Here is a 26,862-nt window from a genome sequence, read left to right as displayed (position 1 = left end):
GGGCAGAGCCGTCCTCACCGGGGACCAGCTGCTGCCAAGTCAGACAGCCCCTCCGTGCGTGGAGGGTGAGCGAGCGAGCGAGCGAAGGGGTCCCCCCGGGGGAGCCAGAGGCCACCCTGTCTGCTGCCCTCCCGCCCTCAGAGGCAGCCCTCCTGTACCATCTGCACTCAGCCGGGGGGGACAATGTACAGTCCCCTCGGCACCAACTGCGCTCTGAGCCAGCCTCCTCCCAGCCTCCTCCCTCCCGCGGCTCTTGGCCGCTCCCCACCCGCGCTCCCCACAGGGCCCAGCTCAGCTGTCTCTGCGCAGAGACATCGACGCTCAAGGTTAACCGGAGCCTTAACCCTTGCCTACCCACAGCCACACCCGCCAGGAGGAGGGGCCTGCCGCTCTCTTCTCCGCAGGCCTCAGCCCCCCAGCCTAGCCTGGGCACACTCAACACAGATCCTCCCTCCCCAGCCAAGCCTAACCAGCACTCCGTGTCCCCATCAGGAGGAGAACCCAAACTCAGTCTACTTCCAAGGGTGCCCTCTGGGAACAGCCACCAAGCACAGAGGGTGAACGGATGTCAGTGTCCAGTCCCTCACTGCCCTTCCCCAGGCCTACAACGGACCCCACCGCGGTGACAGACGAGGGGGTGGGCTCCTCATAAGCCCCAAGCTCCCATGTGGTGGTCTTGGACAGGGTCTGAGGGACAGGCCAGTGAGGTTAGGCAGCCGGGTGTACACAGAGGAAGACAGGGGCCATGGCCTCCAGCCTAGCTGGGTTCCCAAACGACTCTGAAGGGTTGCCCCACCTACCGGGCACGATCTTCATTGGGGACAGCGACGGGAGCCCACGGGGCGAACAGGGAGCGGGCAAGGGGCGTGGGGAGGGTCACAGGCCCCTCTGAGGCAGCAAGCCTGCCGCGGCAGTGATGAGGCCGGAGGAGGGCACAGCTTTCCAGCCCTGTCAGCAGGAGTTGGGGGAGGGGAGGGGAGCAGTGGGCAGGGGGCCCAGGGGGATATAAATATCCAAGGAGGGTAAGCAAGGCCCGTCACTTGTCCAGACTTAGTACATGACGTATGGAGCCCAGGCTCACTGCAGTCCCATCGGGCTGGGCGGCCCCACAACTCTCAGCCCCCCAGTGCAGCGCCCTCCCCTCCCCAGCTCCCATGGTTGATACTATAATAAGGAGGTGCCTGGCATCGGGACCTACCGTGGATAGAGGCAGAAGTGGACTTAGGCTCATGTTCCCTTGGGAGAGGGTGCTGCCCATGCCCTGCCCAACTTCTAGGGCGCTCTTGGGAAATGCCACATGGGCCAAAGAGGCGCCAGTTCCTTCTCTCCCGGAGAGCTCTGTGCAAGTCACTCAACACAACACCTGGCCCCAGGGCAGACAGGACTGCTTCTCCAAGGTCACACTACCAGCGGGAGACCCAGGCAGCCCAAAGCTGGGGCCTAAGGCACATCAACATTCACTCACCTGCCCCCATCAGGCTACACCGCCCAGCCCAGGCCTCTCTCCCTGGTATCCCAGGAATTACAGAATGGGGAAGCCTCCCCCCAGACTCCCCAGCATTCCTGGTCTGTGGAGGCACAGTGTTCCCACGGGTCAGCAAGCAGGCCCAGAATACATCCGCCATATGCAATACTGACCTGGACCCCAGTGCTTCCTGAGAAACAAGCTGTGTGTGTGCATGCATCTGTGTGGAGGGGAGACACCATCCCATCTCTTTCCTCCCAGGAGCCCTGAGCATACTGGGCCAGGTCCTTGGGTCCTGACTGACAAGTGGCTGAGGAACTCGAGTCTGTCCTCCATCCTGCAACACTTCCTGTGTCGAGCACCGCTCTATTATAATCTTGAGGACGGCCTATAAAGTCTTGGGCTGTGAGCGCTATTCGGATGAGAAAATGGAGCCACGGTAACAGTGACGAGCCTGGGGGTTCCACAAGGTCAAGGGACCCTAACATATATGGCCTCAACTGACTGTCAACACAGCATAGCCAACCAGCCTTGGACCCTGACTGCTGAGGTGGGGCCCCCTGCTCACACTGGGCAGATAAGTGCTTGAGAAGGTTGGGCCTATCACATTTTAGAAACGTATTTCTGAAGAAAACTACCCTGTGGTGGTCAGCTCTGGGCAGCCAGGGATTGGACTGACTCGGGTGGGGTGAGGACCACGGAAGTCCCAAGGGCAGGCCAAAGAGACCCCTGCTGGTCAGCAGTGGGCAGGGACAGAGACAGGCAGGCAGCGTTCTGCAGGGGCTCGGAAGCCTCAGCAGAGCCTCTGTCTCCACAGCCTCAGTGATGGCCCCCAAAGCGGAGTGCCCTGGCTCTGGGCAGACCCTCTACCACTTATTTTGCCCTGGGCCCCCATCCCACGTTCCACACACTCTGAGCTAGCTGTGAGGAGTCATGCCGCCCATAAATCCTGGTACCTGAGGTCATGAGAACTACCAGGAGGGGACACCCAGTCCATCCCCTCCCCCCTACACATACACCTAGGGACCTGCCCTCCACCATAGAGGGCCCAACCTCAGCTGCAACTTTGGTCCCTGCTTACTTTCTATCCTCTACCTAAAGCCTCCACTACTTCTGTGCCCTACCTTGGCCCAGCTGGATCAGCTCCTCCATGCTGTACCTATCCATAGCTGCTGGCCAGGATAGGCTGCTCCCAGAGCCAGCAGAGAGGAAGGGAAGGCAGGAAGGAGGGAAGGGGTGGGAAGCAAAGGGAGGGCTTGCTCATGCCCCGGCCTCCACACCCAGCAGTAGCTCCTCCTCATGACTGACTAAAGGGTCCTCATAGTCAGCCAGACCAACAGAGCCCAAGCCTGTGGACCAGTATCAGTGGGTGGCCTAGGCAGACCAAGCTAGGGGTACAGAAGAAAGACCTGCCTTAGTCCCTAAACTTTGGGGTCCCAGTCCACTGGTCTCCCTGTCAACTTTGCCAGACACAGCTCAATTCACCCCACAGCCTCTAATCTCCTCCATATCCCCTCCCTCCGACAGTTGAGCCCTGCCACCCCACCCACTCACATTTCAAACATGTGGACACTGGGGCACATTCCATGGAGACATAATGGATACAGAGCCCTGCACACTCGTGCACACACACACACCATACACTGGGGCACATTCCATGGAGACATAATGGATACAGAGCCCTGCACACTCGTGCACACACACACACCATACACTGGGGCACATTCCATGGAGACATAATGGATACAGAGCCCTGCACACTCGTGCACACACACACACACACACACACACACACACACACACACACCATTTTGATGGTATTAGCAGTCAAACTCAGTCCTTGACCACTCTGGGCAAGCTGAGTTTCTCCACTCAACTTTTTTTTCTTCTAGTTACATTTATATATTTATTTATTTACTTATTTACTTAATGTGTGTGTGTGTGTGTGTGTGTGTGTGTGTGTGTGTGCCAGCCACAGCATGAATGTAGAGATCAGAGGACAACTATGAGAAGTGAGTTCCTCCCTTCCATCTTGTAGGTCCAGGGATCAAATTCAGACCATCAGACTTATCAGCAAGCATCTTTATTTGCTGAGCCATCTTGCTGGCCCCTCTCTACTCGTCCTTGACATTCACATTCCCTCAGACCCCAAATCTGGCCCCTTCCCTTGCCCAAGTTCCCCACAACTAGCTCAGTCCTCTAGTCTGAGCAAATATGATATCTCCAAACGATCCACATTTCCTTCTACCCAGCTGTAGATAACCTGGGAAATGCAAACCTGATTTGTCTACAACCTGGGTTAAAAAGCCTCCCAGAGTTCTTCAGATTCCTTCCTGCATCCTGGTACCAACTAGCACCTGCCAAGAGTCACAGCCCACATGAACAGGGGCTGTGTAGCCGTGAGGAGGGCAGGGCAGCATCCTCTATGCATGCCACACACCGTGGAGGCTCATGGGGAATGGCAGGGTGCATTAGCCACGTGTGGGCACGAAAAGAGGGGAGGTGATTCACATGTGGATTGTTACGTGGCATCTCTTTGAGAGCCTCAAAGTGCTCAGACTGCTTTTCTCCAAACACTTCTAGATCGATTCTGAATTCTGAGCCAGGCAAAACACTATCTTTTGGAGTCAAAATGAATGCACATACACAAAGCAATCCAGCAACTTTATACCACAAGGAAATCTCTGGCTGCCTCCCTCCTCACAGCAAATCCCTTCGCTGACCAGCCCCTCCTCACCTGTCAGGGTTAGCTCTCTGATTGCTCCTAAGTCACCTCCTACCACATTCTCCTCACCTAGTATGGGGGGGGGGGGGGAGGCATGGGCTTCATCTGAAACTGCAAGATAGTGATACCCTCCACATAAATGTGCTGATTAGAGATGGGGGCACTCCCAATTCACCCTGCCACGCCTCTGGCTCCCTGGCCAGGGTTGTATGGGCAGAGGTGGCCCATCTAACTGAGGCCATGCTGGTGACCAGCACTGCTGCCCCCTAGACTTCATATATAACCCACTGGAGGCACCGTGCTATGGAAAGTGACAGTCTTTGTGGCCCACTGCTTGCTCACTTTTAACCCTAAGAAGCCAACAGTTGTAGGTGGCATCAGATCTGCCCCAGCCTGTATGTGGAGCTATAATGCCTCTGCCACCAGCCACACCCAGCACCTAAGGCCCCAAGCTCAGTCCTGAGGGTGTGGGGGAGAATCCGCCTGGGGCCCTGACTCAGTCTGAAGCTGGAGCTGATTTCCTGTTGGAAACTCTGAATTGCCACAAGCGGTTGTGGCTGGGAAGACTGAGTCACCTCCATCAGAGACAGGGGAGGGAGGGTTGCCCCCCTCTTTGCCCACTACAGCCACACCCAAAACCCCTTCCTAGTCTGCTGCCAACTGCTGGCCCCGTCCACACAAGGACAAGGAAGCAAGGCATGAAAAGCAGGGGAGGGCTCCCCTCCCACTCACCACACCCAAGAGGAAAGGACTGAGACATAATCATGGTTACAGGGAAGCCGGAGAGGCTACCAACTTGCCTAAGGCCATGGAGAGCGCTCAGAGGCCATTCTCCACTTTCTCAGAGGCCACCCTTCCAGGTACGCTCCTTCCCAACAAGCCATAGAAGTCCAACCCAGAAAGGCCTGAACTGAGGCGTCTGCTCAGGCAGCTGTGCCCATTGTAAGCTCGACCCTTCACTCTAGATTCCCTTCCCCACTCCAGGAGAACAAGCTCCTCCCCACACACGAAGCCACAAAGAGGGAGGTGGATACCAGGCCCTTCTGGTGCCTGCCTACATTATTACATGGATAATGCTGGGGGGTCCTGGGATGCCCTCCGCGGGCACAAAGGACAATGTGTCTCAGGAGAGCCTGCACCAGACCTATGTGTGCATGTGTCTATCCTGCACCAGACCTATGTGTACATAGGTCTATCCATGTCCTGATGGTATAAGGGCTTAAGGACAGAGGGAGTGGTTTCTGGTAGGCCCTGGGCTAATGGGGTCTTGTCCCATCCTCTAAGATCTGGTTTCCAACTGGGAAAAACAACTCACCTAGACCACAGACTGAGCCATGCCCTGGCCTCTGCCCTCCTAGGCAATGCTAGCATGTCTGGCCTCTGCCCTTCTTCCCATCTCACCTAGAACCACTCCACCTCCAGATCATGGCCAACCCCTAGCAGGCCAGGCACCCAGTCATGGGGGCCCTCTGTATTATTCCTACAACACGAATCTGAGCCGCTTGGCCATAGAAGACAGACTCAAGCCTCAATGGACAAGTGGTTTGCCTGGGCCAGTTCCATGCCAGCAGCCCTTCTATATACGCCCACTTCTGAAAAGAGGGACCGCCAATGGCCACCGGGGCGGGTAGAGGAAGAGGTGGGGGTGAGGGCAAGGACAGTGCCCGAGAGGGGTACAAACAGGACTATGCCAACAGCTGGTCCTGCCAATCTTTGGGCCTGCAGGCCCCGCCCCCACCAGGATTTGCCTGGAGGAGTACAAGCCACGTGGGTCCATTAGCTAGAACACCCAGCACCCTCGGGCGGAAAGGGCGCCACCTGCTGATATATGAACAGAACCCATACACACCCCTTGTGCTGCCCACCAGAAGCCCACCAGACTTAAGCCCGGGCACCAGAAACACCCACAGTCCCTTCCCACCCCTCTCGGCCTGGAGCCAGAATGCAGCTGACCTGTGGCTGGGGCAGGCTCCGGGCCTGGCCTGGCCAGGGTCCCCACGGTGGTGGCGGACACCATAGGGGTTTCAGGAGCCCCCTCCTCAGGCTCCTTCCTGCGGTAGACCTTCCGCTCCTCACGGACAGGGTCCTCAGCTGGCAGAGGACCCCGCTTTGGTGGGCAGCTCAGGGGACCTTGCATGGTCTGCACGTGGGGGGAGCGACGTCGTGCCGGCATCACCATGGCGACGGGGCGGCGCACCCGCTGCAGAGAGGCAGGCACGATCTCTGGCGGCAGGTGTAGGTACTGGCGCAGGTGGTCAATGCCCTCGTTGGTCAGGTACCAGTAGAAGTGGCGCCAGGCAAAGGTCTCCCGCACCAGGCCCCGGGCTCGCAGTGAGGCCATGGCACGCATAACCTGTAGATTGGTGACGCCGGGCACATGGGGATGCAGGCTGCGGGGCCGCCGGTCCTTCTTGGCCACCATAACCCCCTCACGAAAGAGCACCTCATAGATGGCCCGCAGTTGGTCCAACGGCATGAGCATGCCTGCCACCATGGCCGCTGGAAGCCTGCCGGTCAGCACAGTGTGAAGGCAGCAGGTGGGACACAGCCAGGAGGCTGATGAGGCTCCTTTGGCACAGGATGTGGCAGGGGCCACTGGCAAGTAGGCAAGCAGGCTCCGGTTCTAAGCACAAGGGCGCAGGCTCAGGGGCAGTGTGGCTCCAGTGCCTGGCTCCGTGAATTCCTGCCGGCAAGCCTGCCTGTCTGAGCCTCCCGCCTGCCCGCCCTCCAGGACGCCTAGGCCGGCCCCCTCTGACTCAGCAGCAGGGCCGGCCCCTCCCACCCACAACTGGCAGGGCCCCTCCGAGAGTGAGGGGCACCAATAAGCTGCCCCTCCCCTCACGGGTCACATATAGCTCCAATGTCAGAGATGACATCAGTTTCTAAAGCACTTCTTCAAGCTTCCCAAGACTGTGAAGGGCAGGGTGGGGTCTAACATGGACCAAGAATCATCCCCCGAAGATGACAGAATGGGCAGAAAAAGGGGAGCAGAGAGAGCAGGGGGGCCCCTCATGGCAAGGACACCCCCCCAAGATTGTGATCTCTGGGGGTCATCGGTTCACAGCTATCTGAAAGGACGAGTGGCCTGAACTGGAAAACCGGAAGAGTCCAAGGGGAGAAGATCAGGAGCCAGAGAGGAACCTGGGGGGGGGGGGGGGGCAGAGACCTGAAGAAGAGCAGAGGCAGCAGCCGGAACACACAGACAGCTGGCTGCAGGCACGACCCCTGCTGTCATCAGAAAAAGAAAGGGACAGTCCTCCATCTCCAAACCACCACAGATTTTAACACTCCCATGCCAGGACGGAAACAAAGCCACTTTCCAGCCCAGGACCTCTGAAGAGAGCTCAGGGTGGAGCGCTCTGGGTGAGGCCTCCATCCACCCACACCTCCAGCACAGCTGTTAAAGGCCAGGGACTCCCAGCTGCCGTAGGAAATCAAAGTCACCAAGTCCCTGACACCCCAGGCTTGGTGGCCTTGTCATCTAAAAATTCCCTACCCCCAGGAAGCCTGAGTGTCCACTTGTGGCCGGAGGGGCAGGTGCTGGGGAGAGGACACGAGGACACCATCAGGGACGAAGTGAAAGGAAGAGGAACTCTCTCACATGTCTTAAGGGCTGCCAGCTGAGGGTCCAGCACGGATAGGGTCTGTGCCGGGTGCCACCCAATACCCCGGCTCTCCAGGTGGTGCCCCACCAAACCCCCATCCACTAAGGCTCTCCCTCAGCGGACACACCCATTCCCACCAAGCCCTGCAAACTCAGGAACTGATTATAAATAGGGCGGGGGTGGGGGATCCTGCGGTGGGAGGCGCTGGCCAGCGGCAGGCAGGCAGCCAACAAAGCAGTACGTGGGACGGGCGGGTTTATGGGCTGTCACCATGGCGCCCCGGCAGACTCCAAACATACAGACGCAGGGCCGGTGGCGGGTGGAAACTCTGAAGGCTCGGCCAGCAGTTCCCAAAGCCCTCCCCGAGGGCCAGCTCAGCCAGCTCCCTGCCGCAGGGCTCTCCCGGTACCACGCCCCTAGCCAGGCCAAGGCAGGAAGGGGGCCAGGCCCTCGGGGCCCAGCCCTGGGAGGGCGGGGCAGCCCTAAATCAGGTCTGCATGACCGAGAGTGTATAGCCGCCACACACTGCCATCCCTGCAGCACCTCGGGACTCTCGACACCGGTGTTTTAGTTTTCGGACCAGTGCCAACCCAGCTCTATGTCCAGACAAGTTCCTAGTCGCTTGGCTTGTCCCTCAGACACCTCTCCCCAGTACCCTATACTTACCCCCATCCCCACTCAACACTGCCCCCCCATCTTCCTGACATGATTCCCCAATTCCATCAAATCCCCAATCTCACACCCACCAAGCCAATATATAGCCCACCACCGTCCCCCAAACGATCTCCAGCCAGATCTAAAGTCCTCTGGGCCCTTGGACCTGAAGTCTCTTCGGTCCAGGCCCACGTGGGTACCCTTACAGTAACTAACTCAACCCAGCCACCATCCCCATCCCACCCCTAGGCAGGAGAGGGCAGTAGCTCCCAGCACCAGAGCGAGGGGTTAGGGAATGTCTCCTCCCTCCCGCCTAGCCGGAGCACCTGCAGGCGTGAGACCGCAGGGAGGAGCCTAGAACAACATGTCCTCCCACATCTGCTCCCACGTGCGCAGGCATACACACAACCCTGGTCCGGGTCTGCTTGTCTTCAGGGTCTCTGGGCTTAGGAGGACGCCCTGTGCCCGACTCTATCTTGCAGAAACACTGTGAGAAGTTGCTGATTCAGCACTGAAAGAGACCAGCCACGCTCCCTGGCTGGCCCCTTTAGGTTTCCAGAGCAACCAGACAGCGCCCTTGGGCAGTCCCTAGCCCCCCAACCCCGGACAAAGAGCCACAGTGTGGCCTTTCCCAGGGCCAGCCCGTCTGGCGCCTAATGCCTTGGGCATGAAGGTCCCCACAGGCCTCCACTGCCTGCTCAAACCCCAATCTGTGAGGCATCTGGCCAAGGCGGGGAGCGCAGGCTGACTGCTTGCTTGCTCTCTCCCACTGGTACTGCCGCTGCAGTCAGCACTGCCCAACCCAGTACTCACTGCAGGGCTGCAGGGCTGCAGGGCTGCTGCAGGAGGTCCTCTCACCCAGCCCTAGGAGGAAACCCAGAAGGGCACGAGCCTAGGGTCCTCCATCTCCAGCGCCGCACCTTTCGGTGCTACCAGCTGACCCTGACCCGTGGGATGGTGCACCCGGCAGAGGTCACTGAGTGTCTGGGAGCCAGGCTCCTCCAGACTGTACCTTTGAGGGAGCTGATCTCATGCTGGATGGCTCTCGAGGGGTCCATGTCTTCACTTAGGGGCTGAGGACGGTGTGCTGCAGCCACTGTGTCCAGGACCACACCGCACCGCACTGCTCAAGGCCAGCACTGCAGCCTGAGGGAGGAGCTGGGAGGTGCGGGGCAGGGCTTGCTAGCCAGAGGCGGGGCTTCTGCTAATCAATGTTCAGGACACTACTACTGCCCAAAGCGCATGCTCCAGGCCATGCACCGCACTGCCCCTGCCCCTCCCCTTCTACACAGCCAGCATGAGCTTCCTAACCAAGAAAGTCCAGCCCGACTACCCAGACAACAGACAGCAGCCAAGTATGTACGCACGGCCAGCGCCACCATCCAGGGCCTCTGCTACCTGAGAATCCTGTGACTGGCCCGAAGGTCGCACCTGCACAGGGCCGGTCCCTCACACTGGGGCCTCAGCCACCTATCTGCTCCCTGCGAGGGACACACAGTCTAGACCTCCAGCTTTGCCCCACAGATGGAACTGGAGGGCAACCAGCAGTGTGCCCCTTCCCTAGGTCCTGTCCCATCCAATCTCTTCAAGTGTGATACCTGGTCACTCCACCATCCTAGGCTCAAGATGCTTCTATGTCGCAGCCTTTGACTGTTTTGTCATGCCCTGTCTGCCCAGCTCTATGGCATCCCACCCCCCCACCAGCCCTGTGGCTCAGGACACAACGTTGGGGTCACTATCCCTCATAGCCAGCTCCACCAAGTCTTCTGACTCTGCCCTTCAGTATGCCCACTTGCTGCCACAGGGTCCAGTCCTCTCTGCTCCTGCACCGCTACAACACCATCACCAAGAAGCAGGCAACAGCTGATCTGGTCCAACCACCACAGAGGTCAGCAACACACTGTTGCTAACAGCCTGCATCCTGGACAGGATGCCATGCCAGCAGGAAATCAGTTCTATCTCTTTCCATGTCCCACAGGAAGTACCCAGAGAACAGGTGGACCCTAGGTCTTCTGTGCTGGGTAAACAATGAGGGCCAGAGGTGACCTCCACAGGATGTTTCCAGCCTCCCTCAGTCTCCTGTCCTACTCAAGTCTACTCTCTTCTTTGGGCCTCTCCCAAGACCCTCTACTGGCCTCTCAGGTTCAGAGTACCCATCGTTCTGCGGACAGGCCTACTACTATGGGTCACGTCAGAGCCAGGGAGGCCATGAAAATGGCACAGGGGTGATGGTGGCCACAGACACAGGTATCAGTCCCATTTGGCTCTTGAACCCCTCAGCTCAGCCCCTATTCCTGCCCTCTTTGGGACTCAGCCAGTCTACTAGTTTCTAAACGTGGGGAAAATAGTAAAGAATTAAAACATGATTTTCACCGTGCATGGTGGTGCATGCCTTTAATCCCAGCACTCAGGAGGCAGGGGAAGGTGGATCTCTGAGTTTGAGGCCAGCCTGGTCTACAAAGGGAGTTCCAGGACAGCCAGAGCTACACAGAGAAACTCTGTCTGAAGGGGAAAAAAAAAATCTAAATACTCCCACCTAAATTTCTACTTTTTACTAAGTTGTACTTGGACAAGCAGAGGTTCAGCCTACATGTAAACAATTCGTGTGTGTGTGTGTGTGTGTGTGTGTGTGTGTGTGTCTGTGTCTTGTGTCTGCGCATGTGGAGTGTACGCAGACTTACAGGCAAACTCAGGTGTTTTTCAGAAGCTGTCCACCTTGTTTTGAAGCCGGGTCTTCTGCTCTTAACTGCTGAGCCACCCCTCCGAGAACCCGCAGATCTCCAGGCTGGGGATGGAGACGGGCCTGGGGGCAGGAGAGATGGCCTTGGGGAGGAAGCCTGGTGGCAGCACAAAAGCAGGATGCCTGTTTCTCCATCTTTGTTTGATGAGGAGCACCATCTGGGCCCTCGCCACAGTGCTCAGCTTTTCCCCGCCTCACTGCCCAGATTCCCTGGCAATCAACCGTGGATTACAGACAAGTTTTACTGACAAAGCAACAGGGTTTGTAAAGCAACAGGGCACTGACTGCGGCTGGGCTCTCCAGCATGGGGCACGGCAGGAAACCCACAACCTCCAGCTTGTTCTTCAGAGGAGAGGCAGTCTGGCCACACGCCGCTCCCGTGGTGACTAAGGGCCCCATCCATCATGTCATCCGGCCTAGGGACACACAAGTCCTCTTGAGGCTCTCTGACAATACTGAGAAAGGAATGAACACCCTGAGGACCCAGGATCCAGCTCAAGCCAGATCCTCTGCTCTGCACATAGAACAACCCTTCCTCGCACATGCCCTGTGACCCTAGCAAGCTTTGCTGCGTGCCCAATCCAAGGGGGAATCCCTGGTCCAATCCTGCCTCCACCCATTCTGCACAACAGATGCTCACCCCCTGAGGCCTTGGGCCTTCCCCTTTGGTTCTGAAACAGGCTGGTTTCAACCTCAGGCTGGCGCTCCCCTCAAGGTGCCCATCGTCAACCCTGTCTGTCCGCAATGGCAGCCTTCCTGTTGGGGCTCACGGGTTGTGGACTATGTTAGTGGGGAGTAGCCCAGTGGATCCTGTGCAGGGTGATCGATGACAGCTGTCAATCATGTCAGTGGATACCTTCCAACCCAGGAGACCGGACTCAGTAAAACGCCATCTCCAGGTCTCTGCAGAAAGGCCTTCCTGTGTGTTTCATGGCACCTGACCTCTCCTCCGTCCACCCCCTTAAGCTGGCACCAAGCACACATGGGCCTAATGAAGAAGTGGACGTGTAGAGTCCAGGGAAGATAGATTTCCGAGGACCTCCACCACTACTGCTTACTTTACCACTGAACTGAGGAAAATAATCCGGGGGAGGGCTTGGCTCAGTGGGTAAGAGCATTTACTGCTCTTACAAAGACCTAGATTTGCTTCCTAGCACCCACAGGGCAGCTCGCAGCCATCTGTAACTCCAGTTCCAAGAGATCCATTGCCTTTTCTGGCTTCCACAGGTACTGTATGCACATGGTGTACATACATACACGTAAAATAAAATAAAGTATTTTTTTAAACAAAAGAATGGGGCTGGAGAGATAGCTCATCAATTAACAGCATTGGTTGCTCTTCCGGAGGAACCAAGTTGGATTCCCAGTACCACGAAGCTGCTCCTAACCATCTGTAAACCCCATTTCCAGAAGATCTGGCACCTTTTTCTGGCCTCTTCAGACATCAGGCACACAGTGCAGAGACATACATGCAGGCAAAACACTCATACACACAACAATTTAGTTTTGTTTTACTTTTGTTTCTGTTTTTTGAGAAAGGGTTTCTCTGTGTAGCTGTACCCCTGGATGTCCTGGAACTCACTCTGTAGACCAGGCTGGCCTCGAACTCAGAGATTCCCCTGCCTCTGTCTCCTGAGTGCTGGGATTAAAAGCATGTGCCACCACATGCTTTATGCCCGGCTAAAATAAAATAAATGTTTAAAAATTTTAAAAACCCGCAGACAGTCTCTAATGCACAGTCAGCTCATTTGTTTCCTGGCTTGCTTTCCTTGTGAGTCTGATGTGGTGGAGACAGACACCAGGGCCTCATACACGCTGGCCAAGAGCTCTACTGCCAGCTACTAGCCTCTCCTCTAACAACTCATTGATTAAACAATTATCATTTTTCTTTTCAGGCCAGGTGGTGGTGGCACATGCCTTTAATCCCAGCACTAGAGAGGCAGAGGCAGGTGGATCTCCAAGTTCAAGGCCAGCCTGGTCTACAGAGCAAGTTCCAGGACAGCAAGGACTACACAGAGAAGCCCAATCTTGAAAAAACAAGCAAACAAACAACAACAACAAAAGCCTATCATTTTTTAAAGGGCCGGAGACGGGGGTCAGTGGGTAAATGCAGGAATGAGGACCTCACTTCAGATCCCTAGGTCCCAGATGAGCCAGGCACTACGGCCCATCTACACCCCAGCACTGGGTGGGTGGAGAAAAGAATATACCGTGGGCTCACCGGCCAGCCAGACTAGTCTAAAAGGCAAGCTCCTGATAAGTAAGAGACCCTGTCTCAAGAATAAGATAGAATGAAATCAACAGAGGAAGACACTGCAAACTGAACTCTGGCCAACACACACACACACACACACACACACACACACACACACACACACTCACATACAAGTACACACCACCACTACCACCACCACAACACACGGTCCAGTACGCTAGGCATGGTAACCCAAATCTGTAATCCCAGCACCCAAAGGTTGAGGCAAGAGGATTGTGAGTTTGAGTCCAGCCTGGCTGCCATCTTGAGACTTAAAAAGGGACCAGTAAACTAGGAAAGACGTATGTTATTAATATGAGGATAATGTCCCTTTGAAATCACAAAGTCAGTCCCAGAAGTTTCCCCACTGGCAATGACTACGGGAGGTTATGGGAGGTTGTGGGAAAGAGGGTGTGAGAGAGCAAAGGGAGAGAGACAAGTATGGCTCTTACCCTAGCATCAGGACCCAGCAAAGCCCTGTGTACCCTCCATTGCTCCTCTTAGCACACAAACAAACTCAACCCATCCCTGCCCAAAATAAGTCAGAGTTCACTGGACTGAGGGCTGCAAATACATTTTCAAAAGCCCCAAGAGTCTGGTGCAGTGACTCATGCCTATATAATCCTGATAATCAGGAGGTCAGAATTTAAGGTCATGCGCAGCTACATAAACAAGTTTGAGGCAGCCTCGGTTATGTGAGATTCTCTCTCAAAAAATGAAAAAAAAAAAAAAAGACCCAAGACGTGCCAGTGTCTCACTGTGTATCTTTGGCTGGCCAGGAACTCACAGAGATCCACCTGCCTCTGCCTCTAGAGGGCTGGTATTAAAAAAGGCATGCACCACCACACCCAGCTAAGTGTGAGTCAACAGACCCCATTCAGAATGCAGCTGTCCAACTTCCCAGACACTATGCTCAGTAAGCTGCCTAGGAACAAACACTAACTATGGTTCTGGTTGACCCACTTGCTGGTTCAGGGAGACTCTGTTAATATTTACCTCACCTGTTCACTTATGTAATGGTAAGGATACATATTTCTTTGAAACTGTTAACACTGGATGTTGGAGAGGTAGAAATCCACTCTTTCTGGTACTCCTAGGGAGAATCAATTGCAATACCAGCAAACATCTTAGAAATTATTTTAAAATGTGCTTATTTTTTAATATGGAACACTTCCTGAATTTGAGCATCATACTTGGTGCAGGGGTCATGTTAATATCCTCTGTGTCATTCCAAATTCAGCATATTGCTGCCTGAGCAAGTGGCCGAAACTTGGTTGGACAGAGGGTTGGGAATGCAGCTCAGTGGCGGAGCATCTGCCCAGCACACACAGACCCCAGTCGGATTTGATCCTCAGCAACAGGGGTTGGTGGGGGAGGAGGGTTTTTAAAAAAACATGTTGATCAAGATCATCCCCAGCTACATGGAGAGTTTGAGTCCAGCCCGGGCTAGAGTCGCTGTCTCAGGGGGAAAAAAAAAGGAATATTAAAAATATTAAAAGTAGAGAATTAAAGTCTTCCTTCCATCCAGTCCCTTCATGATCCCAAACACAGTGTAAATACAACCACTTCCTGCTCATTCCTACAGTTTCCCTATGGAAATAATCAAGTAAACCCTAACACAATCTTCATATTCTGCCTTCTAATGTAAAAGGGTGACATCTGATATACATGCTTCAACCCTGGCCCTTCCATCAGCCCCACACATCCATAGGTAAAAGACATCCACCTGCCAGGCGGTGGTGGTGCACGCCTTTAATCCCAGCACTCGGGAGGCAGAGCCAGGTGGATCTCTGTGAGTTCGAGGCCAGCCTGGGCTACCAAGTGAGTTCCAGGAAAGACGCAAAGCTACACAGAGAAACCCTGTCTCAAAAAACAAAAAACAAAAAACAAACAAACAAACAAAAAAAAAAAGTAAAAGACATCCACCTGCTCCCTCAGTGGGCACACAGGAGGGTGGCTCTTCTTTCCTGCTCATATACATATTGTTTCTGACTGACACTTCCACTCAGCTATTTGCTGTCTCCTCATCAACAAGTCTCAGAAGTCCAGACTTTTGGACTTTTACCAACATGATCATTGCAGTTCGGTGTAAATAAACCCTACATTTTGAAAATTGGAAAATTAAACTATTTGTCTGTCTGTTGTGTGCATGTGGTAGTGCAGTGGTAGTCAGAGGACAACTTGTAGAAGTCAGTTCTCTCCTTCCACCATGTGGCTCCTGGGGACAAATTCGGGTCATCAGACTTGGGAATAAGTACCTTTACCATGTGAACCATCCAACCTATAGCAGTTCATAATTTAACAGAAAACTAATCATTAACCTCAGTGTTCTAGGAGAAGGAAAAGGTTTAATCAGATGTGTTCACCGCTATGGTTTGGATGTGATTTGTCCCCACCAAAACTCACGCTGCGGCTTAACTCCTCAAGGTAAAGGATTGGAGCAGCAAACCCTAAGAGAAATAGCTATCTGTTTAAGAAGGATTAATGTTGTCTCACAGGGCTGCTGTCTCTCAAGGGACAAGATTAGTGCTTGCCAGAGCAGATTGTTCTCAATGAGCCTGGACCTTCCCAGGATCTCTCTTCCACAGTCATTAGCTCTCCCACATGATGCCACTTACTCTAGTGCAGCCTAAAGTCCCTCCCTCCTCACAAGAGGCCAACCAGTTGCCGTCATCTGGTTGTAGACTTTCAATCTCCAACACCTCAAGCTAAATAAGCTTCTTTTCTTTATTAAAATATCCAGTCTCGCCAGGCGTCGGGAGGCAAAAGCAGGCAGATCCCTGAGTTCAAGGCCAGCCTGGTCTACAGAGTGAGTTCCAGGATAGTCAGGGCTACATAGAGAACCCAGTCTTGAAAAACCCAAAAATAAGTTAATAATAAGCCACTCTCAATTACTTCTAAGATCATGTGTAAAATACTCATTCGCATGCATTTTGTTAGCAATGTAGAACGAACCTAGGACATTACCATATTTTATTATTAATAATTAATAAACATAGGAGTATGACAATGTAATTAATGTCACAGAAAGCTATTCATATTCTATCATTAAAAAGTTACAAAGGTCAGCCAGGTGTACATCAGCTAGGTGTAGTAGTCCATGTCTTTAATCCCAGCACTCAGGAGGCAGAGGCAGGCAGATCTCTGTGAGTTCGAGGCCAGCCTGGTCTACACAGTGAGTTCCAGGACAGTCAGGGCTGTTATGCAGAAAAACCCTGTCTCAAAAAGTTACAAAGGTCAGTGCTGGAGAGATGGCTCAGCAGTTGAGAATACTTGTTGCTCTTGCATTGGACCCAAGTTCAGTTCCCAGAACCCTCGTGGTTACTCACAACCATCTGTAACTCCAATTCCAGGGGGTACCCATACATACAAACACTCATACACATAAAATAATCTGGGGGTGGGGGAGGATCTATTTTCTAAAAGAGAAAAGCCAGGAGGCAGAGGCAGGCAGACCTCTGAGTTTGAGGCTACCTTGGTCTTCAGAGTTCCAGAACAGCCAGGGCTACATGGAGAAATCCTGTCTCAAAACATAATAAATGAATGAATGAATGAATGAATGAATGAGCTGCTACAGTTCACTGGGTACCTTCTTTAGATAAACCCAGCCTTAGTTGGCTGGGTTACAAAGAAGGCTCAGTGGTTAAACACATTCACTGATCTTCCAGAGAACCCATGTTCTATTCCCCAGAACCCACATGGTAGCTCCCAATCATCTGTAACCCCAGTTCAAGAGGAACTGGCACCTTCTTCTAGCCTCCAAGGGCACCAGGCATGCAAGTGATGCACAGACATACATACATTCGGGCAAAACACTTACACATGTAAAACAAACAAACAAACAAAAAACCTAGTTGCTAAAAAAATCATTACAAAGGTCTAAAATACTTCGTAACACTACAGTATAAAGTCAGTATAAAGCACAATAAAAAACATGGGGCCAGCATGGTTTAAAAAAAAAAACACAAAGAAAACATGCCTAAGTTTTACATCAATCAAACACTAGAGGACAATTTGAAGAGGGAACAAAATGGCAGACTCCCAACACATACACCTATGTCCCTGAAATTCATAAATGTAAACTTACTTGGAGACAAGATCTAATTAAGACCCCAAAATGAGGTCGTCCTGGATTATTTAGGTGGTCCCAGGTCTAAGGACAAGTGTCCTTAGGAGACATAGAAGAGGAAAAACACAGAGGCAGAGACTTAGAAGGATGCAGTCGGAGCCAAGGAAGGGCAGGATTTTCCCAAGTGCCTCCAGAGGAAGCGCCCACAATGCTTGGATGCTGGACTTCTGGCCTGCTGTGGTCTAAAATGACCAAGGAAATAAATGCAGATATTATTACAAGGTATGGGGTGATGTGTCACAAATATCTGAAAATGTGGAAATGGAGGCCAGGCATGGTGGTGCACATCTTTAATCCCAGCATTTAGGAAGCAGAGGCAGGTGGATCTCTGAGTTTGAGGCCAGCCTGGTCCACATAGCCAGTTCCAGGTCAGCAAGGGCTACATAGAGAGACCCTGTCTCAACAAAACAACATCAAAATGTGGAAATGGCTTTAAAATTAGGTAACAGACAGAAACTGGAGAATTTTGAGGCATATGAGCGAAAAAGCCTAGGACTGCCTTACCTAGTCGCTGGTAGGAACATGGAGGATGAAAGAGGGTGTCGTGTCACATGGTAGGACCCCATCCCAGCTACTTTGAAGGCCAAGATAGGACGATTGCTTGAGCCAAGGAGTTTCAAGCTATCCCAGGCAGTACAGTGAGACCAACATTTAAGAGAAGGAGGAGAAGGAGGGATAGCAAGAAGCGTAGAGATGTTGCTGGTGGAATCATGTGAGTGAGTTGGAAGGATGCTTGCCTAGCATGCACGAAACCCAGGGTTTGATCCCCAACATCTCATAAACTAGGCACAGTGACAGTGGTGACACATGGCTGCAATCCAGCACCGGGGAATTGAAGGCAGGAGTATCAAAAGTACAAAGTCATCTCTGGCTACATGGTGAGCTGAAGTTAAGTCTGGGATACATGAGACCCCTCTCCAAAAAAAAAAGGAAAGAAAGGTGTGGAGGGTTGCATGAGAATGGCCCCTATAGGCTCACATGCTTGGATATTTGCTCCCCAGTTAGTGGAACTGTTTGGGAAGGATTAGGGGGTGTGGCCTTATTGGAGGAGGTGTGTCACTGGGGTGGGCATTGAAGTTTCTGAAGGCCACAACAAGCCCAATCTCTTTCTCTCTTTCTTCAGATCAGGATGTAAGCTCTTAGCTACTGATCCAGTGATATGCCTGCCTGTTGCCATGGTACCTGCCATGATGGTCATGGACTCTAGCCCTCTGAAACTGTAAGCCCTAAGTTGCCTTGTTGTGGTGTCTATTCATAGCAATAGAACAGTAACTAAGACAGGAAGGGAGGGAAGGAGGGAGGGAGGGAGGGAGGGAGGGAAGGAGGGAGGAAGGAAGGGGGAGGTCTTTAATCCCAGCACTCCAAAGGCAGAGGCAGATCAATTTTTAATTTCTATGAGTTCAAGGCCATGGTGATCTATATAGTGAGTTCCAGGCCTGCCAGGAATACATAGTAAGATCCTGTCAAGAAGGAGAAAGAGGCAGGTAGATCTTTGAGTTCAAGGCTAGCCTGTTCTATAGGGCCATTTCCAGGACAGCCAGGGCTATATAGAGAAACCCTGTCCTGAGAGAGAGAGAGAGAGAGAGACAGAGACAGAGACAGAGACAGAGATACAGAGACACAGAGACACAGAGACACAGAGAGAGACAGAGACAGAGAGACAGAGATACAGGAAGAAATAAATAAGGAAAACATATTCTCAGATACTAGAAGCAAGGTTATCCTTGTCTTGAAGCGGCCAAAGTCGACTGGATTGTGTTCCACTGTTGAGTGCAGAATTTGTAAGCAACAAACATGGATTTTTAGCTGAAACAGTTTCCAAGCAGTTAGAGTTCAGCTGCTTCTTGTGGCTCATCTTAAAAGTCAGGAAGAAAAAGAAATTGAGGAAGGAGCTGTTAAGCAAAAAGGAACCAGCATTGGTGATTTGGGAAATTCACAGGCTACTCAGTTTGCAAAAAGATGCCGACACTGGAAATGTCACTGTCTGGACAGGATGCTCTGGAAAGAAAGCCACATGTGTGACTAGATAGCCTTTTGCCTATGTGTGACTCATGAGTCCATTCAACTACCTCTGCAGAGTCAGGAGGAAAGAGATTATCTAGAAAAGCCCTGTGGCAGGCACTCTTGGTTAGCGGCCTGGCTCTCTGTGACACAGAAGGAAGACACAGATTTATGAAAATGCTGTGCCATAGCAACCCTGCCAGCCTGGACTAAAGGGACAAAGACGGAAGGAAACAGAAGTGCTAGACTTCCAAGATGCTAGAAGCAGGAACAGAGTGGTAAACCCAGTCAGAGCAAGCATGCCTCCCCTCAGAGAAAGGCAATAGCCGGGCAGTGGTGGCACACGCCTTCAATTCCAGCTCTTGGGAGGCAGAGGCAGGTGAGTCTCCGAGTTTGAAGCCAGCCTGGTCTACAGAGTGAGTTCCGGGGCAGCCAGAGATACACAGTGAAACCCTGTCTTGGGGGGAAGAAAAGAAAAAGAAGGAAGAAAGAAAGAAAGAAAGAAAGAAAGAAAGAAAGAAAGAAAGAAAGAAAGAAAGAAAGAAGGAAGGAAGGAAGGAAGGAAGGAAGGAAGGAAGGAAGGAAGGAAGGGAGAAAAGAAAGAAAGAAAGAAAGAAAGAAAGAAAGAAAGAAAGAAAGAAAGAAAGAAAGAAAGAACAGACAACAGCTAACTCCAACTTAGAGGACGCTTCCACAGCTAAACCAGGGCCCAAGCCCCACAGAGAGGTCAGGAATGAAGAACCGTAAAGGCCTGTATCCCAAGCCACATGGGGAGCACTGTCATCTTCCATCAGCTTCCACTCCCAACAGCCTCCCACACATCCCTTAGTGCCTGGAATCTGACTGTACCCCTAAAGAATCTGGCAGAGGTCTCTGTGGCTCCTCATCCGTTGCTCCCAGGCACTCTTTCTGATTCTGCTTCCTCTTAGGACTTGGTGCTCAAACTGGATGTGGTGGCGCCGGCTTTTAATTCAAGCACTAGGCAGGCAAAGACAGGCAGGCAAGCCTAGTCTACATAAAAGATTTCCAGGCTACACAGAGACCCTGTATCAAAAAGAACAACACACACACACACACACACACACACACACACACACACACACACACACACCTCATGCCCAGATAACCCTCTCCTCCTTGCCTAGTGTTCTGCATATGCCCAGTCCCTTGACTTGGAGGGTCTTAGGAAACAGATCTGTTCTCAGTCAAGCCCAATAAGTATTTCTCAGCATCTTGGCTCGCTATACACATCCTTATCTTAGGGTCAGCTGTACACACCCAATGCCAACCTACCATTCTACTTTCCCTAACACGGACGTGCTACCTCCACCCAGCTGCTCTCTATCTCCACTGCCACCTCAGCAGCTTCTTAGAAGAACTAAGGAGTCACTCCGGAAGGTGGGGTGCTGTGGGGTCCAGCTCAGAGTGCACCTGCCATGCCCAGCAACTGAGGTGGGACTTGGCTCAGGGATGCAGAGATGCAGCAAGCCATGGGCCCTGCTCTCAGGAAGCTGAGTTTGATGGGAGAAAAGATGTTTAAAATATTCTTTGTTGCTTTCCGCCATCTTGGCGCCGGTGAAGGCCTGCTGGGAACAGGACTTCTAAAGGGCAAATATGTCTGGAAGGCTTTGGTGCAAGGCCATTTTTGCTGGCTATAAGCGAGGTCTCCGGAACCAGAGAGAGCACACAGCTCTTCTTAAAATTGAAGGTGTTTATGCTCGAGATGAAACTGAATTCTACTTGGGCAAGAGATGTGCTTATGTGTATAAAGCAAAAAACAACACAGTGACACCTGGAAGCAAACCAAACAAAACCAGAGTGATCTGGGGAAAAGTAACCCGGGCCCATGGAAACAGTGGCATGGTTTGTGCCAAATTCCGAAGCAACCTTCCTGCAAAGGCCATCGGACACAGAATCCGTGTGATGCTGTACCCTTCCCGGATTTAAACTAATGAAAGTAAATAAATAAAAGTAGATTTGAAAAAAAAAATATTCTTTGTTGCCTGTGAACACACACCCAGACTCTGAAGCCTCTTACATATTTCAGCATCCCCCCCAATTCCAAACAAGTTAAAGGTAGAAAATAAACAGATGTATGTGGTTTTATTTTGTTTCTATTTTACTCCTGTGTATGTGTGTGTGTGTCACTGTGTGTATGCACACATGTGTGCAGGTGCCAGAGAGGATGTTGTGTTTTGCTGGAGCTGGAGCTACAGGCTATTATTGTGAGTCTCAAGATGTGGGTGCTGCAAACCAAAGTTGGCTCCTCTAGAAAAGCAGCAAGGGCTCTCAACTAGTGAGCCATGTCTCCAGCCCACAGTTTTGTTTTTTAACAAAAGAAAGCCATTCAAACCACAGCATAAAATCCAAAGGTCACAGAATGAAAACTGGCAAATTTGCAAGACGATTCTGGGCAGGAACTGTGGTACACACAGTTTCAGCTGAGGCGGATCATTTGAGCACAGGAGTTTGAGACCAAAATGGGAAACATAGTCAGACCCCATCTCAAGTAATAATAATAATAATAACTATTTTTTTTGAGGCAAGGTTTCTTGTGTAGCCCCGGCTGTCCTGGAACTGGCTGGCCTTGAACTAAGAGATCCACCTGCCTCTGCCTCCCAAGTGCTGGGATTAAAGGCATGTGCCACCACTCCAGGCTCCAATAATAATTATTTTTATTATTAAATTAAATAGTTAAAACTAATTTGCCCGAAGTTGCTATCAACAGACTCAAATAAAGACAGATTGATAACTGGGAAGCAGAGGCAGGTGGATCTCTGAGTTTGAGGCCAGCCTGGTCTACAGAGTGAGTTCCAGGACAGCCAGGGCTACACAGAAAAGAAACCCTGTTTTCAAAAAACCAAAAAATAAAAAAGACAGATTGATGATGTTAGATTCAGCATCCAAACTGCTGTTTTATGGTCTGGTTGGTGATCACAAGACAACCTTGAAATGGAAGCCGTATGTGTAGAATTTGTACGTTTTTCTATAGAAAGGTTATACTAAAATAAACCTTCACTTGCTTTCAAAATAACCAGAAAATATGAAAATTACATAATGTATAAAGATATAAATATTTAAAGAGCTCTCGCAGATGAAAAAGAAGTTTTCTTTTTTAAAAAAAAAAATGGAGTGCCGGGCGGCGGTGGCGCGCACGCCTTTAATCTCAGCACTCAGGAGGCAGAGCCTGGCAGATCTCTGGGAGTTCGAGGCCAGCCTGGTCTACAGAGTGAGATCCAGGACAGGCACCAAAACTACACAGAGAAACCCTGTCTTGAAACACCAAAAAAAAAAAAAAAAAAAAAAAGTAGCACTAGCTCAGTCAGTAAAATAGTTGCCACACAGGTATGAGGAACTGAGTTAGAATCCTAGCAACCATGTTAAAAGCCAGGGGTGGGGCTGGAGAGATGGCTCAGACATCAAGAACACCTGCTATTCTTCCAGAGGTCCTGGGTTCAATTCCCAACACCGTCATGAGGCTTACAATTGTTTGTAACTCTAGTTCCTGGGGAATCTCTTTTCTTGCCTCTGCAGACACACACGTGGAGCACAGACGTGTGCAGGCAAACACTCTTACACATACAGGTGTGGAAGCACATGTTTATAATCCAGAGCTGGGGAAGCAGAGATAGGCATATCCATGGGGCTCCCTGGCCTGCCAGCCTCTCCTACTTGTTCCAGGCCAGTGAGGGACCCTGTCTCCAAACAGCAACAATAAAGGATAGCAACCAGGAATAACAACAGAGAGATTGTTCTCGGACATCCGCATACATGCGCACATAGGTGTACTCATACACACCTTAACACACACACACACACACACACACACACACACACACACAGGAAAAATTCATGTCAAAATTAACAACACTTTTAAACAGGCAACTCAAAAAAAGAGAGAGAGAGAAAAGAAAGGAAGAAAGAGCGAGCTAAGGACAGTGAGTCGGCTCAGCAGGTAAAGGCACCAATCCTGACGACCTGAGTTCAATCCCCAGGGCCCACATGGTGGAGGCAGAGAAACAACACCCGAAAGCGGTCCCCTGACCTCCGCATACACACTGTAACACATCTATGATATCTAACTCTCTCTCCCCTTCCCCCCTCACAACACACGTACGCACAAAATACATTCAAAACAATTAGAAATGTGAATGGTTACTAACTCCGTGAAATGATGCTGGCCTTCATTAATAATCAAATAATACAGAGTAAATCAAATTAGAGATTTCTTCTTTTGCGGGGGTGATAATTCAAGACAGGGTTTCTCTATGTAGTCCTGGCTGTCCCGGGACTCACTCTGTAGACCAGGCTGGCCTCGAACTCAGAGATCCACCTGCCTCTGCCTCCTGAGTATTGGGATTAAAGGCATGGGCCTCCACTGTCCAGCTCAAATTAGAATTTTCTCAGCAAGACTGTAGAGTTCTGTGTCACATCTGAAGGATTCATCTACACTGGAGAACACTCTAGAAATGCAATATTTTTTACTTTATTAGTGTGTGTGTGTATGCTTACACACATGTGAGTGTGCATATATGTGTCAGGAGTGCTTGTTGAAGCCAGAGAACAATTTTCAGAATTTGTTCTCCCTTTCCTCCATGGGCTCTGGGGATGAAACATGGTTGTTAGACCCACACAGCAGGTGCTTTCTGCACACTGAGCCAGCTCACTGGCCCTAGAAATACAATCTTCTTATTTGTTTCTTTCATTTTTTAAGATTTTACTGCCAGGCATGGTGGCGCACACCTTTAATCCCAGCACTCATGAGGCAGAGGGATCTCTGTGAGTTTGAGGCCAGCCTGGTCTACAGAGCAAGTTCCAGGACAGCCAGGGCCACATAGAGAAACCCTGTCTTGAAAAACAAAACAAAACAAAAAAGATGTTATGTTTATGACTTTTTTATTTATATGTATGGGTATATGTCTGTGTGTGTGTGTGTGTGCCACATGAGTGCAGGTGCCTGGGGAAGCCAGAAGATGTTGGGCCCCCTGGAGCTGAAATAATAAAAATAAGGCAACCAGAGTGGGTTCTGGGAATAGAACTCAGGTCTTCTGGAAGAGGAATAAGTGCACTTAACTGCCAAGTTACCTCTCCAGCCCCAATAACCTTTTAAAATAAGTTCAATGTCCATCTGAAAGGATCAAGTAAATAAACAGTGATGCTTCCAAGTAACAGGGCATTTTGTAATCATTTAAAAACATGAGACTGTTAATAGCATTCAGTGGGGAAAGAATCTTTGCAATAAACCATGCTGGGTCAACTAGATATTCACATGCTAACGTGGATATCGACTTCATGTCATGCACAAAATGAACTCAAAACAGACCAAAGACCTCAACAGAAGAGCTAGGTATAGGGGTTGGAGATATAGCTCAGCTGTGAAGAATACTGGCCCCTCCTTCAGATGATGCAGGTTTGGTTCCCAGCATCTAGGAGGCAGCTCACAAGCATCTGTAACTCTAGTTTCCGGGGGGGGAATCTGATGCCCTCTTCTGGCCTCTACAGGCACTGCACACACATGGTGTATATACAAGCAGGCATTACACCCAGAAACTTCAAAGTAAAATTAAAACAAAAAAAAAAAGTGAGCTAAATATATATGACTAGAAGTGTAGCTTGGTAGTGGTCACTCACCTTTCAGGTATGAAGCCCTGGGTTCAACCCCAGCAACACAAAAAAAGAAGAAGAAGAAGAAGAAGAAGAAGAAGAAGAAGAAAAAACATAAGCACAAATCTTTGTAGCTTTGGTTTAAGCAATGGTTTTCTTAGATATGACATAAAAACAAAAAACAAACAAATAAATAAAATATATAATAATGAAAATTTATTATACTTTGTGAGCTGGGAAGATGGCTCAGCAGGAAAAGGCACTTACCACCAAGGTTGGGGACCTGAGCTCAATCCCTGATACCCAGCTGGAAGGAAAGATGTGAATTGCCACACATTGTCCTTTAACTTCCACGTGCTCACCACAGCTCATGCTTCCCCCACCCAATAAATACATTAGTGTAAATTTTTTTTAATTAAAAGTATTTTTCCAAAACGTAAGCATTTCAAAAGATACTTCAAGAAATTAGGAAGGTAGCTAGCACGCTGAAGGCCCTGGGTTCCATCCCCCACTCCACAAAAGGAAAAAAAATGAAGATTTACAGATGGAGAAGGGAGAGAAAGGGGGATAAAAGGAGTGAAGAAACTGGAAACTTCACACGGAGATATTGGGAAAGTAGACTACTTCAGCCACTGTGGAAAACCATCTGGCAGTTCCTCAAATGGTTAAATATAGAATTACCACATGACCCAGCAATTCCACCCCTAGTCATCTACCCAAGAGAAAGACACAAGTCCACACACAAACGTGGATGCAAATGTTAACGGTACCATTAGTCATAACAACTCAAACATTCATCAACTAATAAATATACAAACAAACGTTGCTATATCCATAAAAATGAAATTTTCTGCCATGGTGGGATATGTCTGTAAACTCAACACTCAGGGCATGAAGGCAAGAGAATTGCGAGTTCAAGACCAGTCTGGGCTATACTGTACGACCCTGTCATTTAAAAAAAAAAAAAAAAAAGAGGATGGGAATAAAAGGGAGGTGGATAAAATACTGGTACATATAAAAGAAGGCAGACTCAGATTGTTGGAGTTCATTTAGATGAACTACCCAATCCAGAATCCATAAGGGCTGAAAGCAGATCAGTGACAGTGGGGACTAAGGGACAAAATGTTCTGGAACTGACTGTGATGGATGTACAACTCCATCGATACTCTTTAAAAAAAAAATAAATTGTACTTTTTTTGTTTTTGTTTTTGTTTTTCATAACAAGGATTCTCTGTGTAGCCCTGGAACTCGATCTGTAGACCAGGTTGGCCTTGAACTTGGAGATCTGCCTGCCTCTGCCTCCCGAGTGCTGGGATTAAAAGCATGCGCCACCACTGCCACTGCCACCGCCACCACCTGGCAAATTATACACTTTAAACAAGTGATTTGTATTATGGTATGTGAAGTACATCCAAACAATAATAAGCATGAGGTCAACGGAATAAGGGCTGACAAGAAAAGCCAGTGGCTCCAGAGGTCATCAGCTCCAGAGGTCATCATAGTCTGAGAGTTAGTGAGTACAAGGAAGCTCTATCTCCCCTCCCCCTCTCTATCCCCCGCTCCCACACACATAGAGGCCACTTTTTCCTCCTTTTCTTTAAGGTAGTTCCACTGTGCTAGATTTTTTTTTTTAAAGCATGTTTTACTTTCCACAGTAAAGAAACCATAAGTCTTCTCCAAAGAGC

The 26,862-nt window shown here is 50.7% G+C and overlaps 2 protein-coding genes and 1 non-coding gene across 3 annotated transcripts in view; 1 reads left to right on the top strand and 2 right to left on the bottom strand.

Moving 5' to 3' along the window:
- Nucleotides 1–26,862, bottom strand: part of Plec (plectin) — a 59,989-nt gene that overhangs the window by 29,627 nt on the left and 3,500 nt on the right. The gene's annotated exons all lie outside the window — the stretch shown is intronic.
- LOC131897286 (U6 spliceosomal RNA) lies at nucleotides 14,600–14,701 on the bottom strand. The gene has a single exon (XR_009375638.1). It is a non-coding gene; the product is annotated as a U6 spliceosomal RNA (small nuclear RNA).
- Nucleotides 21,134–21,549, top strand: LOC131896376 (large ribosomal subunit protein eL33-like). Its single transcript, XM_059246993.1, has one exon. The coding sequence runs from the start codon at nucleotides 21,188–21,190 to the stop codon at nucleotides 21,518–21,520; it is 333 nt and encodes a 110-aa protein (XP_059102976.1). The 5' UTR covers nucleotides 21,134–21,187; the 3' UTR covers nucleotides 21,521–21,549.

Source organism: Peromyscus eremicus, chromosome 20, assembly GCF_949786415.1.
Source record: "Peromyscus eremicus chromosome 20, PerEre_H2_v1, whole genome shotgun sequence".
Lineage (NCBI taxonomy): Eukaryota > Metazoa > Chordata > Mammalia > Rodentia > Cricetidae > Peromyscus > Peromyscus eremicus.
The sequence above is the reverse complement of the archived record's forward strand: the minus strand, read 5'-3'. Positions and strand labels throughout refer to the sequence as shown.

Bases quoted from the DNA above. Each gene is read 5' to 3' on its own strand.
- LOC131896376 (XM_059246993.1), top strand. From the start codon at position 21,188: ATGTCTGGAAGGCTTTGGTGCAAGGCCATTTTTGCTGGCTATAAGCGA.